This window comes from Crassostrea angulata, chromosome 10, assembly GCF_025612915.1.
Source record: "Crassostrea angulata isolate pt1a10 chromosome 10, ASM2561291v2, whole genome shotgun sequence".
Lineage (NCBI taxonomy): Eukaryota > Metazoa > Mollusca > Bivalvia > Ostreida > Ostreidae > Magallana > Magallana angulata.
The window spans coordinates 7,834,267-7,852,280 of NC_069120.1; the positions used below are offsets into that span (position 1 = coordinate 7,834,267).

At 33.6% G+C, this 18,014-nt stretch overlaps 1 protein-coding gene across 1 annotated transcript; it reads left to right on the plus strand.

Moving 5' to 3' along the window:
* Positions 1 to 882: 882 nt before the first annotated feature.
* LOC128167116 (ribosome biogenesis protein BMS1 homolog) lies at positions 883 to 16,725 on the plus strand. The gene is made up of 23 exons (XM_052832654.1): positions 883 to 941; positions 3,611 to 3,821; positions 3,955 to 4,145; positions 4,231 to 4,310; positions 5,037 to 5,225; positions 6,830 to 6,972; positions 7,393 to 7,514; positions 7,695 to 7,894; positions 8,098 to 8,228; positions 8,312 to 8,408; positions 8,567 to 9,125; positions 9,539 to 9,699; positions 10,082 to 10,163; positions 10,324 to 10,446; positions 10,794 to 10,954; positions 11,242 to 11,430; positions 11,603 to 11,783; positions 12,076 to 12,134; positions 12,231 to 12,353; positions 12,529 to 12,676; positions 13,177 to 13,352; positions 14,711 to 14,863; positions 16,072 to 16,725. Exons 2-23 carry the CDS (start codon positions 3,655 to 3,657, stop codon positions 16,279 to 16,281), a joined length of 3,645 nt encoding a protein of 1,214 aa, XP_052688614.1. The 5' UTR covers positions 883 to 941; positions 3,611 to 3,654; the 3' UTR covers positions 16,282 to 16,725.
* The last annotated feature ends 1,289 nt before the right edge of the window (positions 16,726 to 18,014 follow it).

Consider the following 18,014-nt stretch of genomic DNA (forward strand, 5'->3'; position numbering starts at 1 on the left):
TACATGTATGTATTTATCGATAAGGGTTACAGATAGATGTTATGTTAAATATACATTTTTTCAACGATTTTTCAAAAGAATTTTCAGATTTGTTGATTCATATTTTAAAGTATCTTATCTGCCCTAATAAATGCATTTAACACGCCTCATTTAACCCCCCCCCCCCCATCTTGCTGGATCAGACTGCGCATGAAATGTGTCGTTCATTACCGTAGTTTCAGGAAAACTCTACATTAAGATACTGAAAATTACAAAAGCATTTGTGAATTTATGATTAAGTTAAATAAAACTTTTATAAAACTACTATCGAGTTGGTGAGTATGAAGGTATGAACGCGGTGGGGGGGTGTTAAAATTTAAGTTGGGGAAGGGAACAGGAGGGCGCCAGGTGATTAGTCAAGGGGCTCGGGGCCTTTAGGCCCCCAGTGGGTCCACTGGGCAATGCATATATGTGAATGAAGCTGCATTACACAATTCACTGAACTGATAAAACTTTGCCAGCCGTTAAAACATTAGAATTTAGATAATTTTTAATTACTCACATTGTGTTGATAGACTCAAAAAATCTGAAAAATCATTATTGATAGACTCAAAAAATCTGATAAATCATTCATTTTAATAATAATATATTTAACCATAACGCAGGTAGTTTTGATTTACTTTTGTTTTAGAAACGAGAATAATATAACGACCGACTTAACTTTTTTAGCTAGCGGTAAATATAGTATCTGAGAGACCCATTATATCATTCAATTTCCTTTCAAATTCGAGACTTTATAGCCCCCAAATTATCCTTTTTATAGAAAATAATATTGAAATCTACATTCGAAAGAATTCGAAATTTGATGATTCAAATAAGGTTTCAACCCAAAGAATATTTCGTACATATTTATGTTTCTATATTTACCGACAGCTGCAAGATGGCGACCTCCTGTGGAAAACGTGAGAATTTCTTCTGATTTTTTTTTTGCATAAAGTTACGAAAAAAATAGTTATTAGGTACTTTTCGGGAATTATATTGCTACTTAGATATAAGGTTGTGCAGAACATTTAATGTTTACACATGTATATAAATTGAAATATGCGGTCTTATATATGGCACATCTACACAAGTCAAAGATTTTTATATTACACGTATGTTTTACGGTGCGACCGTTGGAGCGAGCGCAACAAAAATTTGAATTAAATACACTCAGGTGCATAATATGTTTTTTTTATGCGACCGCTGGGGCAAGCGCAACATAAATTGAATTGTCAGTACTGTACAGAATGGTATTAATTAAAAATAAATTAAACAGGTTGGGACCAATCGCCCAAATGGGATATAATAATTTGTGGATATACTGAGGGATTAATCTCCGTAACAGTACTGTTCCAGAAAAAGTTGTTTACCAAAAGTTGTTGCATTTCATCTATTCTAATGCGGATTTATATCAAAAATTTCAAAATCAGAAATTTTTATTTTTTGCACTTAAAATTTATATCCCATTTGGGCTAATATGTAAACGGTGTGACCGTTGGACCGAGCGCAGATTTAACACAGTGGAGTTTGATTTTTATAGAACTAAATTTATTTGAAACGTACACAGTAGGATCCGCCTGGTTGCCTACTCAAATCATTCGTCAAAGTTAAACTAAACGTCGCGTGCTCAGTCTACATTATGACGTCATATTTCAGACGTAAAACGTTCAAGTTTTGTCTTCGGAAATAGCCGAAGAGAGTTACGTGATTCCGAATTTTTTTTAATTTCTTCTTTTATTGTTCATCAATTTAATTCATATGAATGCCAATGTAATAAAATTGAATACTTTATTCAGTATCAAAAAGATCAGTTCCTTGACGTTAATATTTTTATTTTCCATCTGATAATTTGATAAGACATACATAGAACAAGTCGTATTTCTTGATTGAAGTGCTATTGAAACTTATCTGGTTTCCTTTTTAATTTCTTTTAATTCAAATTACGTTCTATTGAAACATTGGAACTTATTTAATTGAGTTTAAGGACAATAAACATCGACAAGTACCAGTCAATCAATGATCGAACTAACTTTTTATAAACAAAATGGCTGCCAAGATGGCGGCGCCCAGGGCTGGAAGAAATTTTTTTTGGCCTTAGTACCCCTGATTCAACTTTCATTTTTCACTGATTTTCGTATATATACGTGTTACCATTAATCCTCGCTTCGCGAGGCGGGCTTCGCCCGCCTCTCGCTGCGCTCGGTATTATATCCCAAACGGGTTATTATATCCCATTTGGGCAATTGGTCCCAACGTGTTACAGCGTGGTTTACTAAATGGATGCATCATCGTGAATAAAAATAAAATATTTTACCAGTATTCATATTTAAGCAGTTATGTTTTACTATGCTGCGATCTGCATGGCAAAACCATTATAAAACCTCAACTATCTATTTATTCATTACACTAAACACTGCATGCTCAGTGTTGACATGTGACGTCAAGTTAGTAGAGCAGATGTGTGTCAGATTTTTGGGGAGGAAATGATGCACATGTCAGCAAGTCATATTAGGTATTATGCCGTCATGTGTTTTTGATAGTCTATTTTGGCTGTGTGAGTTTACCTCAAAATGATATCATTTTAATTACATGTACTTACAACACTGGATGTATGGAATCTCCTTTCATCTTAAGTTTATACAAATGTACATCTATATCACACAAGATATTTTGCTACGTGCAAAGGTTTAAATCACACAATTACTCAAGAGACTAATAAAAAGCTTTATGTTTTACTATAAATTTTATAATACATGTATGATGTAGTTAACAAAACTGGCTGAAATCTTAATTATATAAATATCACAATATCTATATTTACACATTGTTTGGTAATCGTTTGGTAAAATACACCTGTGATGGTGTAATTTCATTCTAAAATTATATCATGACTTTGTATTGTTTTTCTTAGTATTGAAGCTGAAGAGTGCTTTAGAGTAAGCTTCTTCTAAATTAAAAATGTATAGCATTTAAGTCATGAAATGTACTTATAAGGTAAATTAAATAATTGAACTATTTAGGTTGAAATAAATGCTTTAAAAACAATTCAAGATATTAGTAAATATATTCGTTAATAAGGTTATGTTTTTTTGTTTCAAGTATTATAGAAGAATTTTGCAGACGAATAATACTATCAGAAATATATGACACCCATTTTCATTGGTCAAATGCGGTACATGTATTATGCTTATTTATACCTTAAAAATAAACTGCAAATGATGACGTTTTTTGTTTTGGTATCGGCAGTTTTTTAATGCTATGTCTTACTAGGTTTAAAGTGATATACACTGTAGTTTTAAAACTGTTGAATATAGAGAGAGCCATTAGAGGCAACGTTTATAATTTATTAGACCTTCGCAAACCCATGATGCAAGGATACAGTTTTTTTTACGTACTAAGCATATGTGTTGCTGACTTTTGTGTTTTTAAAGCATTTTTATTGTCAAATGAAAAAGATACATTTGTACACGTTGTCTATTGAGCCCACTTAGCACTCACTAGAACATTAGTTAAATTATGTATAGGTTAAACCAAAGAAAAACGATCGCTCATGACATCAGAAGGTAAATTGATTTAATGTAAATTTCAGGTATGATGAAATAATTCATTTGGTTGAATTGATAAATTACAAAAATGGAGGAAGATGGTAATCAAAAGAAACATAGGAAACGTCAGGCAGGGCCAAAGGCTGAGAAGAAAAAGGCAAAGAATAAGCACCAGCAAGAGTTAACTCCCCAGCAGAGAAATCCTAAAGCGTTTGCCATTCAACATGCCCAAAAAACTGCCAAACTTATTCGCAGGTTTGTTGGAGAACTTTTGATTGGATCATGTGCATGTCAGTTGAATTAAATATAATGGAATGACATTTTAAGTTTTCTCGCATTAGTTACAACAAAAATAAAATATTATTGTTCTCTTGTAATTTTCTTTTAGGACACAGGATATCAAAACCAAGAAGCAGCACATTCCTTTAGTGGACAGGACTCCCCTGGAGCCCCCACCAATAGTGATAGCCATTGTGGGGCCTCCAAAAGTGGGCAAATCTACCTTGCTACAGTGTATTGTCAAAAATTTTACCAAGCAGCGACTTGCCAATGTACAGGGCCCAGTCACAGTGGTGTCAGGTAAAAAATTTGTAATATCATATATACATTGTGAATACAAATATAAATTCGTAGAACTATGTTAATGGATATATCTTATTCATAGGGAAAACACGGAGACTGACTCTGATGGAATGTAACAATGATATCAACAGCATGATCGACTTGGCCAAAGTCGCAGACCTGGTCAGTATTAAATCTAGAAGATCCACAGACATCACAGAGAACTTAATGTAGAATCTATACAGAAATCATTCTCAGTATCAGGGCATCACTTTGAAGGCAGAATAAAACAGTTCTTCTGATATAAGGCCTTGTTTATAATACACAGCCATTTCAGACAAAATTCATTGTTAAATAGGTAGTTGGTATTTAATACCAGATGTACAAATTAAGTAACAACATTTTCTTCACAGAGTATCATTTTGAATACCAAGATCTAGCTTTTATAGTGTGCTATTTGTAATCAAGTTAAGTTTGGTGTAAGATCCTTTATATGGAATGCATTTGATTATCAAATTTTTAAAAATGATTGATTACATGTACTTCAACATAACCTTAATTAAATAAGAAAAATCTGACTACTTTATTCTTTATTGGGTAATAACTGTCTACAAGTACATTTGATAAGTTGAAGAACCAAATACTAGAATTTGAAAAATTTTTCGTTTGATTTGTTTATTTTTGTGTTATTAAATTTGGAACATACAAATAATTATATTCATGTGTACAAAGTACAAAACGGAATTGTGTCTACTGGTAATATCATTACAAAAGAACAGCATTCCTCCTCCCCTGCCCCCCCCCCCCCCCCCCTTCCCAATTTTGGGGATACATATTTTATACATTCAAGTACTTTGATTTGCCGAGGACAATATCAATTCATTCTTGTTTTTCAACTTCAATTTCCAGGTATTACTTTTAGTTGATGCAAGTTTTGGTTTTGAAATGGAGACTTTTGAGTTTCTGAACATTTGCCAAGTTCATGGTTTTCCGAGGATTATGGGGGTGTTGACACATCTAGATGCTTTCAAGGATAATAAACAAATGAGAAAAACAAAGAAAAGACTCAAACACAGATTCTGGACCGAAGTCTATCAGGTAAACTGTTTGTGGGAAATAATATCTACACGCTATCACATATGGTCAAATGCTGCTATATTGATATACATACTGCACAAAAAATTGAAAAGGGAAATTACTTATAACAATTTTTTATTTTTCAAGTTAAGGAAAGACTATTGAAAGAGTTTCCTTTCTTGATCCATGATTGTGGTGTGCAAAACAGGCTTTATTTCCTGAAGTGTTTATGTAACAGAAAAAAATACCTTTATTGATGGATGGGTCAGTAAACGAAAGGAACTGCCAATTACAGATGGTCCAAAAGAACAGCATTTTAACCTTCAAATTCTCTGCTAATGAAAGTTTCAAATAAACATTGCTTAAGAATTAGTACAATACAGACTTTCCTCTCATGATGTATAATGGTCAAAAGAGATGTATGAAAGCAGAATTTTATGGCATTAAACAACAGTAAAAATAAACAGTTGAGTGTGTCCAGATTGCTTACAGTTAATAATGTAATCAATCCCATAAATGTTGGCCTCCAGTTATGAAAAAGAGGTAGATTTAGAATCCAAAATAGGTAGCATTGCACACAGACTGACACAGTCTTTTTTGTGTATATTATAAAGCACTGATTTTTATACTATATATCTAGATACGGTCTCTGATTTATAAATAAGAATATCAACTAAGATAAAAAAGACTTTAGTAATATCAACACATCATGACATGCAAAATAAAGTTTGCTTGCATTTACTATTAATTCAGATTTTTTTACGGAGGAAAAAAATCTTTGTGTGCAGAGACTTTAACAATTGCCATTGTTGAGGATTACTAATCTCTGGGAAATCATTCAGTAGATGTAAATTGAAATAATTGTAAAAACAGCATGTTATTCCCAACAACAGCATGTTATTCCTAACCTTTTCAGCATTAATGGTAGGTAATAGAATCACTGTTGAATACTTATCTATTTAATCATTCATCAGAAAGATATTGTTAATAGTAATTACTGTAATATTGGCAAACTTCAAACTCATAAATGTAAATCATCTGATACTGCTGATCCAATTACAATATTTATATCTGATGGTTTGTTAATTCCTATGATGACAACAATTAATGTAAAATGAAACCTGACTACCAAACTGAAACGTCTAATTGCAGTCTGATCAATTGAGAACCCTTTTTTATGTCTTGCTTAAACCCAGGTTTAAACTCTGGACATTGACCATTGGATTAAGTGTTGTCAGATCAATACCTTTAGAACTCGTTAATGGACAGACATCAAACTTGGTACACAGGTGCCCATTAAAAATTATGTGATCCGTATTGATTTTAAGGTCGTGTGGTCAGAAGTCAAAGGTCATACTACTGGAACTTTGGACCTTAAAAGTAGACAGTGATGTTCACTTTATACTTTTTGATTCCTTTGCTTGACAGACATTGAACTTGATATATTGGTAACCATATATGATAAGGAGTAAGTGGTCCATGTTGTTCTGAAGTCCAAGTTCAAAGGTCAATTACTCAGGACATCAGATCAGACCCTTTTAAAAAAGTTGAACTTTTTCAATACATGTATTGCAAGAGTGCTATTATCATACAAATAATGCATGGTGTGGTTCCTTTTTTTCAAGGGTGCTAAGCTATTCTATCTGTCTGGAATGGTGAATGAAGAATACCAGAAGACAGAAGTACACAATCTGTGTCGGTTCATCTCAGTCATGAAGTTCAGACCACTGCAATGGAGGCTTACTCATCCATACATTGTTGTAGACAGGTAAAGTTATCCCTTCCTCAGCTAAATCTGATCATTCAACTGATATTGGAGATTGATTCCTAATTTGTTCAACTCAGTCTGTTCAATAATTTATGATCAATCATTGAATTCATTTGATTAAACATTTGATGTTTATTTAAAATAATTGTTTTGGATATGATTCTACTGAAATCATGGTATATAAGTCTTCATTAAATGTTTTAATGGAAAAGTGGTTATTTACGCTAAAAAAAATATACGCAAGTATTAAATACGCAGATGCATGCTTTACCACACTAAAGGTTTAATATTTTTAACATTCAAGGGTATTTTAGGTGAATTTTAGCTTACCGCGTAACTTTTGTAAATCCTACATGTAAATGATCACTTTTACAGTAGTTAAAATAGAAAAAAATTAATAGCTAATTATTATTGATGTAGAATGGAAGACATCACAGACCCAGAAACCATTCGACAGAAGCCAAAATGTGACAGAAAGTTGTCTATGTATGGCTATGTGAGAGGGACACATCTCAAGAATCACTCCATGATCCACCTTCCAGGTAACCTTTGTCCTCCAATGTACAAACATCACTGCATGAATGTTCCATCTGACAAATGCCATTCCTATTGTTTAATACAATGGTATTTTATAGAGATAGAAGATAGAATGAAGCAATGTTTTTTTTATGGGGAAACTTACTCTTGTTTGATATAATTAGGGGTGTATGTGATGTTTTCAGGTTGTGGGGATTACAGTATAAGTGACATGCAGAGTTTACCGGACCCCTGTCCAATGCCGGACAAGGAGAAGAAAAAGACGCTCCATATCAAAGAGAGGCTGATCTATGCCCCTATGTCAGGAGTGGGCGGGGTCATATATGACAAGGATGCTGTGTACATTGATCTCGGGGGCAGTCACTCCTTAAAGCAGAATGTGGAGGTACTGAAGACCCAGATCAAATGTGTGCCCATGTTAAGTATTTTAAATGGCACCATAAATAAAACATGAAGTTTAAAACCATTTTGCTTAACATATATGTACATGTAATTGTATTCACCAGGTTTAATTGGATAAATACTGGTAATTGAATAATATGGAATAAAAATGTAAGGCAGAACTTTAAACATTTCTTTCTTTATCAGGAAAATGATGAACCTATGAATGAATTGGTGGCCTCCCTAATGAATGTAAACAATCCATTGGACCAGAAAATGGGCACTAGTCAAATGACCTTGTTTTCTAACACTGCCCCAATCACAGAGGCAGACATTGAGTAAGTGCTGTTGTATATTTGATTTGTGAGAACATTTATTTCAAATATCACTATAGTAATTGATTGGATATTAATGATTTTAGAGAGGATTCTGAGGCAGATGATGAGGAAGGAACTGCAAGGGTTCGAAGGTCAGCAGACTTTAATGATGTTGCTGCAACCAATCAAAAACAGGAAAAGGTATTTTATAATATTTTGACATCAAAATGAAAGTAAGATTCTTGAGGTGATAAAAGGAAGCAAGAAGCGTTTAATGATGTTGAAATATTTAGTACAGTTTGTATGGAGAGGAATTGTTGTATCTAACATGGCGTTTATGTTATTTTATGGACCATCAGCAAACAGAGGACTTGGTGTTTGATGACAGTGATGAAGAAGAAGAATCCTTTAATCTGTTTTCAAATTCAGTTAAAAATCAAACTGTTTCAAGTTCTGAGAGGACAGGAAAAATGGAGGAAAGTGTAGGTAGTGAATCTGGATCAGATTCAAACAGTGACTCTGATGATGAGGAGACTTCATCCAAGAAGTTGAAATTATCAAGGACTACAGGTGATTCCAAAACTGCAAATTCCTCAGAAATTGTTGGTGGTAATGTAACTTTATCCTCCAGTGGTAAAAATGTTGATACAGACACACCTAAAGGATTGAAATCTGATAACTCCAATAGTGAAACAGAAGATAGTGATGATGATATGGAGGAGGAGGAAGATGATGAAAATGAAGAGGATGAAGAAAGTGAAGAGGAGGAGGATAGTGGTGAAGATATAAGTGATGAAGAAGAAGAAGATGAAGAGGGAAATTTGAAATGGAAGGCCAATTTAGCTGCTGCAGCTGCTGAATCATTTAAAAAGAGACAGACTGAGAGAATAAATTACAGGAAGCTGATCTATGGAAAAGGTAAACACAATCAGCAAGGACCCCAAATATAAAAGTTTGGATACAGCTATACATGTAGATATAATAGAAACTGCCATACTGTAGATTCCTTATTTTACGTGAATACTAATTCCACGAATCGATGGTTTTGCATCAAATAACGAGAACATAAAATCATGAACGCTGAATTTTTATCATAATTGCAAATATTTTACATCTGTCCAAAAAATAATAGTGAGATTTCAAAATCTGCGGGATGTGCTTCTTGCGATTTTACGCAGATAATAATTCCTCGCGTTTAATTAAAAATATACAGTAGATGAAAATTCTGTTACATATTTATATGTATCACACTGTTTTTATAAAGTTGATCTCAAAAAATGTTTTTAAAAAAAAGTGGTTTTGTTTCTATAAAATTGTCCATTTTATGAAAGTTGAGGAAGATAAAGAAGGAGAAGAGGAAGATGATGAGTTGGGAGGGCTGTTCAAGGTGTTAAAAAAGAAAGATGAAAAGAATAACCCCAACATCTCAGCTAACATGACAGACAGTTCGAAATGTGTGCCTGATAAACTCCAGAGCTGGGAACTAAAAGAGGTAGGTCAAAAAGTCAAGAAGAAAAGGTCAATAGCATTTACTTTGAGGAAAAAGGTTTTTAAAAGTTGTATATTCAAGAAAGTGTTCTTGTAACTTGAAAGTCAAAATCATGCTGGTTGGATTGGTTACCTGAACTGGGCATATGTATCTTGAATAAATACCTCAAAGTACATTTCTATCTGCATGTATATGAAACAGGCATTGCCTTTGATCATGGGTATATGCTACATTTATCTCATGCACATTTTTTATATTTGAACATTTCTATGAAATTGTGTGTGGGATATGGCATGTTAAAACGTAACTACATGTACCAACCACATTACATTACAGGAGAAAAGTGTACACACAGATATGTCTAATACCATGAATTGTTTCACAGATTCAGGATTTGATCAAAGACTGCTTTGTGACAGGAAACTGGGACAAGAGTGAGGATGCTAAAGCACTCTTAGAACAGGATGGTATGTTCATTTATTAAGAGGAAAAGCAATAAAATTTATATTCTGAAATAGTTCAAATCTATGAAATGATTTATATACTGAAACAGTTTAAATCTATAAAAAGATTGTATACTCTGATAGTGAAAAGGTTCACATCAAAATGTATGTTACGATTCTGTAGATGAACTGTTTGGAGACTTTGAGGATCTAGAAACTGGAGAGATTCACCATGGTGATGGAGAGGATGATGTAGATGATGATGAAGAAAATGATGATAAAGAAGATGATGAGAATGCTGATGGAGGTAAATAAAAGGGTGTTGTGTATATTAAAATATGCAATTATCTAGTGAAGAATTCTTACTTTCCCTTTGAAAGCACCATCTTGTGCTGCAACTCCTTAAATATTCTGAATTCATTAGAATTCATGGTGGTTCAATTTTCGTGGTATTCATGGATGGCCCTCTCCCACAAATTTACATCCTCAACAAAAACAAACTTGATGAAATAGTTTTCTTACTGAAACTGAAAATTAATGCATCCATGAAATTACATCCCCATGAATAAAAAACCCCAATCCACAAACATTGGCCTTTAAATGATTCCACAGTATTACTCTCAATTTGAAATGAAACACTTTTCTTCCTTGAAGAACCATCAGTGAGGAAAAAGACTAAAGCGGAGAAGACAGCGATGGAACGTAGGATGGAGAAGAAGAAGAAGCTAAAGGAGTTGTTTGACAATGAGTACGACATGAAGGGCGACAACGAATTCTACGACAACTGGAAGCTGGCAAATGAAGAACAAGCTAAGGTATTACAATCAAACCAAATTTAACCAAAATTCTAAAACTACAAACATCTAAATGTATGTTTCACTCACAATGAATATAATGAGCACATCTGTGCTACACAATATGTAATCAGAAATAACGTGAAAACTATTTTTTTTAATTTATATTTTTTTCTACTTTGAAACAATATACAGGTACATACAAATATTCATAGAATAAATTAAGGTCTTATTATCTATTTATAAATTTCAAAGTTGTAAAAAAACTTCATTTTCAACACTTTTTTTTTTTTTTTTAAACGTTTTAGTTGAACAGAGCAGAGTTTGAAAACATGGAAGACAGTTTAAGGGTGGGATACGAGGGGTTTCGGCCAGGGATGTATGTCCGAGTGGAATTAGACAGACTTCCATGTGAGCTTATCAATAACTTTGATGCAACCTATCCCCTTATACTCGGGGGACAGCAGAGTGTGGAGGGGAATATAGGATATGTACAGGTAAAAATGTTGTTTTGTTAATTTCTTCTTTTTATAGTAAAAAAGATGAAGACATTGATCATGTCTTTATCATTACTTCTGTTTTTTAGCACTATTCTATTAAGTTTGTCCCTGAACCTACATATAGAACTATGACAACCTTTAATCTCAAATTTGTCATTGTTATGTACAGACTCGCTTAAAGAAGCACAGATGGTACAAGAAGATCCTTAAGAGTCGGAATCCACTGATTATCTCCCTTGGTTGGCGGAGATTCCAGTCCATCCCACTGTACTCGATACAAGACCACAACTTCAGGAATCGCCTTCTTAAGTACACGCCACAACATCTACACTGCCACGCCTGCTTCTGGGGTATGTCACCAGAGAGTTTTTGAGTTTTGATATTGCCAATAAAATTTTATGCGTTATTTACCAGACATGATTTCTAGCGCAATGTTATTAGCTTATAGTATTTTTCAATGGTTAAAATAATTTCTGAATTTTTTCTCAATCATGAAAATTATGAAGGTAACAACTAACAAACAGATATACAATGTAGGAATAATATGTCAAAATGTACTGTAGTTTAAATTCTAGTCTTTATTTTATTTCTGTATAATTTGAATGCTTTTAGGAAATACAATAATTTTCTTTTTTATGTCAGGCCCTATCACCCCCCAGGGAACTGGCTTGTTGGCTGTGGAGAGTCTAACAGGAAGTGAGGTAACTCCTTAATACTGCATAGGCTCTTCATCATTCATAGAAAATATAAGAGGAATTAATAAATCAATTGTAATTTTTCCTAATTTTTTTTTACAGCCTGGCTTTAGGATTGCTGCAACAGGAGTGGTCCTGGAGTTGGATAAATCAATGCAGATTGTCAAGAAACTGAAGCTTACTGGAACACCCTACAAAATCTATAAGAAAACAGCATTTGTTCAGGTACATTGTAAAAGTCAGCAACATTCCCATATTTTTCATTACTCTAACTGTCCTCTTTTTAGTTTATCTCAAATTAGCAAACATCTCTGTGCTTGCAGACCCAGTCAGGCCCAATCATCTAGTTCATTATTATGATAACAGGTAATTACATAGATTTGTGTTCTAATGTCCACAGGGCATGTTTAACTCCATTTTGGAAGTAACGAAGTTTGAAGGGGCCAAGATACGTACGGTCAGTGGAATCCGAGGACAAGTGAAGAAGGCTCTTAAGACCCCAGAGGGGGCCTTCAGGGCCACATTTGAAGACAAGATTCTCCTCAGTGGTAAGCCAACCATTCAATAATCAGATGTACGCATGTAAAGAATACAGGGTCATTTGAATTCAGTGGAAATGTTTCGCTATGTTAGATAAAACAGTTGAATAAAACTTAAAGCTTACACTTTTCTTTTGCATGCTTTTAAAATTCAGATTTACTTATTTATCATATATAAAGGGTAGTGCAATTTTGGTTCACTGAAAAAGCATTTATTGGCTTAGTTGGTACCTATAGATAAAACTTAATTGCCAGGTATTAAAAATTCAAATTTTCCAAAAAAAATTAAGTTCCAGCAAGTTCTATAATATTTCATATGAAGTATTTCCTTGTAGATGAATTAAAAGTTTCCAATTCATGTATATATTGTGTGTCTTTATTTTGTTGATAGTTTCGATACATGTTATAAAATCTTCTTCCTTGAGTATATTGTAAGCATTGTTTCAAATGCATACATCCATCTGTTGGTTTGATACAATCATGGAATTATTTCCTTTTGGCGATTGCAGATATTGTTTTCATGAGAACCTGGTACCCTGTGGAGGTGCCTCAGTTTTATGCCACAGTGACCTCCCTTCTGTTACCTCCAGCAGAAAAGGCAGCCTGGGTAGGGATGAAGACCCTGGGGCAGTTGAAGAGAGAGAGGAGCATTATGGCTCCCCCGAAAGAGGACTCACTATATAAGGTGGGTAATAACAAAGAACACTAATCCTGTATGTGTGTGTTAGATATAGGGAAAAGATAAATCCATGTGTAAATTGATATACTGGTACATATATTTCTTCAGAAGAGTGTCATCATTGTACATGTATTATTACATGTACATTTTGCTGGATATATGATTAATGCTTTGTGAGAGTTGATGAAAGACTTACATTTTTTTAAAACTTGTTAACAATGAACACTGAATCAAGACCAGTAAAGTCCTTGTCTAATATTTTAAAATAAAATTTAAGGTACCAGTCCTGTTTTATTGTGACAAAGTCTTCTATTATAAATACTGGGTCTGAATTACTGTTTTTATACCCCCGCAAATGAAGTTTAAGGGGGTATATTGGTTTCATCCTGTCCGTCCGTCTGTCTGTAGACGCAACTTTGTTCCCCCTATACAATTTTTTGCTACTGCATGGAACAGTCTGAAAATTTGTACATATGTTGAACACCATCTGAAGATGTGCACCTGATGTTGAAAAGTAAGGGAGGTAATCCTTACAGATTTTATGAATTAATTTATAGTATTAAAACACTCTAAGTTATATAAATACATCCAAATAGAGGTTTTTTGTCTTTTAGTCTTAACTAAATTTATTTTTTATAAGTATTCTATCAACTGACAATGCAAAATTTTTGTTTGTCAATGATAAATTCTTAGGAGCTAATAAGAACATCAAAGACAAGTGTGGCTGAATTCATTTGTCCCAAGGGGGCCATTATCTGAGCATGTGTTTAGGAAAATTTCTGATTTGGAGTTCCATTGTACCACAGGAGAAAGTGGGGAAAATTTGGAACAACTAATTGCATCTGTCAAGACTTTTATTAGAAAGATATTCAAAGTTTTATCAATAGAAGAGCATTGCTTGGCTACAGCTATTTCCATTTACTGCAAAGGGAGGGGTTATTGTCATTTTGTTGGTTTTTCGTTAAAACAATTAAATAAAAAAAAATATCATCAAATACATAAATTTGTAAATGTATTACTGTTATATGTATTTAAAGTGAAATTCTGACAATTTTGATTTTAATTTTTCTTTGTTAACTTTTTTTTTTTTTTTTTTAAATTAGAATTTTTTTTATTTGTATGTGTTCCAAACCTTTATTATTCAATTCAATTATTTGTCCCCATTTGAAATTAGCCTTGCGGGGTATTAGTCCCATTAGGACAGTTCTAGTTAGATGAAGTTTACATAAGTTTGCATTGATTTGTGGCATTTTATTATTAGAAGACAAAGAAGGAAGAAAATTTAAAAATCCTAAAGTATTATTAAACATATTGACATGCAGAGAAGTTGAAAAACAGAAATGAAATTTTGGATAAATTTTCAGCCTGTTGAGAGAAAGAAGAGATATGAGCCAACTCTGAAAATCCCCAAAGATCTACAGAAGATGCTGCCATTCAAAGACACTCCCAAAGTGCTGAAGGCAAAGGAAGATCCTTACAAGAGAGTAGCAGTTATTCTAGAGCCGCATGAAGCCAAGGTTAGTGTAGTACTCATTTATAATTTTAGAGCTGCATGAAGCCGAGGTTAGTGTAGTACTCATTCATTATTCTAGAGCCCCATGAAGCCAAGGTTAGTGTAGTACTCATTCATTATTCTAGAGCCCTATGAAGCCGAGGTTAGTGTAGTACTCATTCATTAATCTAGAGCCCCATGAAGCCAAGGTCAGTGTAGTACTCATTCATTATTCTAGAGCCCCATGAAGCCAAGGTTAGTGTAGTACTCATTTATAATTCTAGAGCCGCATGAAGCCAAGGTTATGTAGTACTCATTCATTATTCTAGAGCCCCATGAAGCCGAGGTTAGTGTAGTACTCATTCATTATTCTAGAGCCCCATGAAGCCGAGGTTAGTGTAGTACTCATTCATTATTCTAGAGCCCCATGAAGCCAAGGTCAGTGTAGTACTCAGTCATTATTCTAGAGCCTCATGAAGCCAAGGTTAGTGTAGTACTCAGTCATTATTCTAGAGCCCCATGAAGCCAAGGTCAGTGTAGTACTTATTCATTATTCTAGAGCCCCATGAAGCCAAGGTTAGTGTCGTACTCATTCATTATTCTAGAGCCCCATGAAGCCAAGGTTAGTGTCATACTCATTCATTATTCTAGAGCCCCATGAAGCCAAGGTTAGTGTCATACTCATTTATTATTCTAGAGCCTCATGAAGCAAATGTTGGTGGTGTACACACATTATTCAAAAGGTGAACGAAGCCAAGGTTAGTGGCGTACACAAACAAATTATATTTTTGAACCCAAAATACCAGATATTGGTGGATTAAACACAATATATGTATTAACTAAAACTTGAGGTACACAATGACATGAAGACTGATTACCAGTAAGCTTAACATAAGTTTTACAAAGCTTAGATATGTGGTGATAAAGTAATTATGAAGCCCTACAAAGATAAAGTTGATGGAATGAACAAAGTAGATTAAGTGGTTATTGTACCCTTTGTAGCCAGTGAACATGATATCGTGTATTGAAATGTGATTTTTTTTCAATACTACCCTGATATTCCTGAAAAAAGGCTGTTCCTGATATTTCCAAAGAAAAGAAAAAATCCTTTTTTTTGGATAAAAAAATCATATGAAATTATTAGAACTTTAAATTAACGTATTTTGAATTAGAAAAGCTCAATGGAAAACTACAATAGCCATTTCTCATTTGAAATTGAATTTTTTATTATAGGTTAATAAAATGATGAAGATGGTACAAAACTTGTATCGACATAAGTTGAAGTCAGATAAGATGAGAATGAGAGATAGAGTGTCCAAACACCAAAAGGAGATGGATAGAATTGGGGTTATTAAAGCTAGGAAACAGAAGCAGGTCAAAAAGGACATATACCGGGCATTAGGCAAGCTCCAGAAAAAGAACGAGAAATACAAGAAGGATTGAGACTTTCAATGTTTTATTGTGGGATTATACATGTATCAACTACTCGCAGCTTTTAATGGATCAGAATGTATATGTGGGAAGGACACGGATTGCTTTAATCTCCGACAGTAATTTCAAGCTCTTAATTATCAGGCTGTGACACTAAGGGGTATTTTTAGCAGTTTGCTTTTTATACCATTTGTTGTGTTAATGCCTCCATTATTTTTGTAATCAATTCCCTCATCCTGTTAAGAGCTTGAGAAGCTGTGATTTCATTATTCTGCTGTGTGTGGAGGTGCTCTTACTGTGGACAGGATATACAATACAAACAAAATATGGAGAATTAGCCATCACTAATCTGGCTTGACAGTGTTAGATGGATATTGTCATATTCCATTAGTAACAAATGGCGTATCTTTGAAGTCAATTTTAAATGTCACCAAAATATTAAAATTCAATACTGAGTTGATATGTTATATTTAACTATTGATGTGTAATATATAGAAGTAGCTTTAGCTACAGAGCTTGATTATCTGAATGCTGGAACAGATGTTAGTTTTTGGAGAAGTTCAGAGTGGGTTTGAATGTTGGAAATGCTGACAAACTTTCATGTAACTGTGATACATTGTAATGATTGGAATCTTAAGGCTCAATTTAGATACAGAGCCTGATCTTCATTATCAAGGATGCCAAGAAAACTTTGTCCTACCACACTTTAACCTGCTTGAAGATATGATTTTTGATAAATGATATACCATAAACTGATTCCTATTCCAATGATAAAGCATCATGTGTGCAGGGTTGTATTGTATGATACAATATTTAATGTACTATACAATGTGATATTGTGTCATACAATTAAGCACAATATTGTATTATATGATAGAATATGATATTGTGTAGAAAAATTCAACTTTGAATCACATAATGATACAATATCATTGTATCATGTTATACAGTATTATATCATACTATACATACAACCGAGCCTGACGGCTCTCGCACAGATATACAGCGACCTTATTATTGTTACAAATAAACAATACATTTACGTGTTTATTTTAGGAGGACATCGCTTTTGCAATTTCGTTCACTAACCAATTTACTTGACAGTACAAGTTCAACAAACCTTAATACTCGCAAAAACAGATGATTTGTTTTTGGTTCCTAAGACATGCAGAACAATTACATTAACAATACCAATTACATGGACTGTAAAATATCCCCTCAATAGAAAACGTTGAACTTAGATGCTGATTTTGTTCTGTAATGAATAATATTGCGACATTTCATTGAATGGAAAAATCTTACTACATGCTATTTACCTATATGCATGGCGTTATATAAACGCGAATTATTTAAGGAATAAATTCAATATTTATTTGTTTTTAACCGGGTTTTCCAACGGAAAAATCCGGTTATTAAAATGGTGAAAATGGCGGGCAGGCGGGCGGGTGGGTGGCTGCCAAAAGGGTACCCTCATTGTACGGATAACTCCTCCTACAGTTTTCAAGATAGGAAGTTGTTCTTTTGCAGATCAATTGTACATATATCAGAGGTGAGCATATTGCTAGGATTTTGATTTCCGATAATTAATCAAAAAAATACTAGCTTTTGAACTTAGTCATTTTTTGGCAAAATGTTGCATAAAGGGTACCTTCATTGTACGGATAACTCCTCCTACAGTTCTCAAGATAGGAAGTTGTTCTTTTGCAGATCAATTGTACATATATCAGAGGTGTGCATATTGCTAG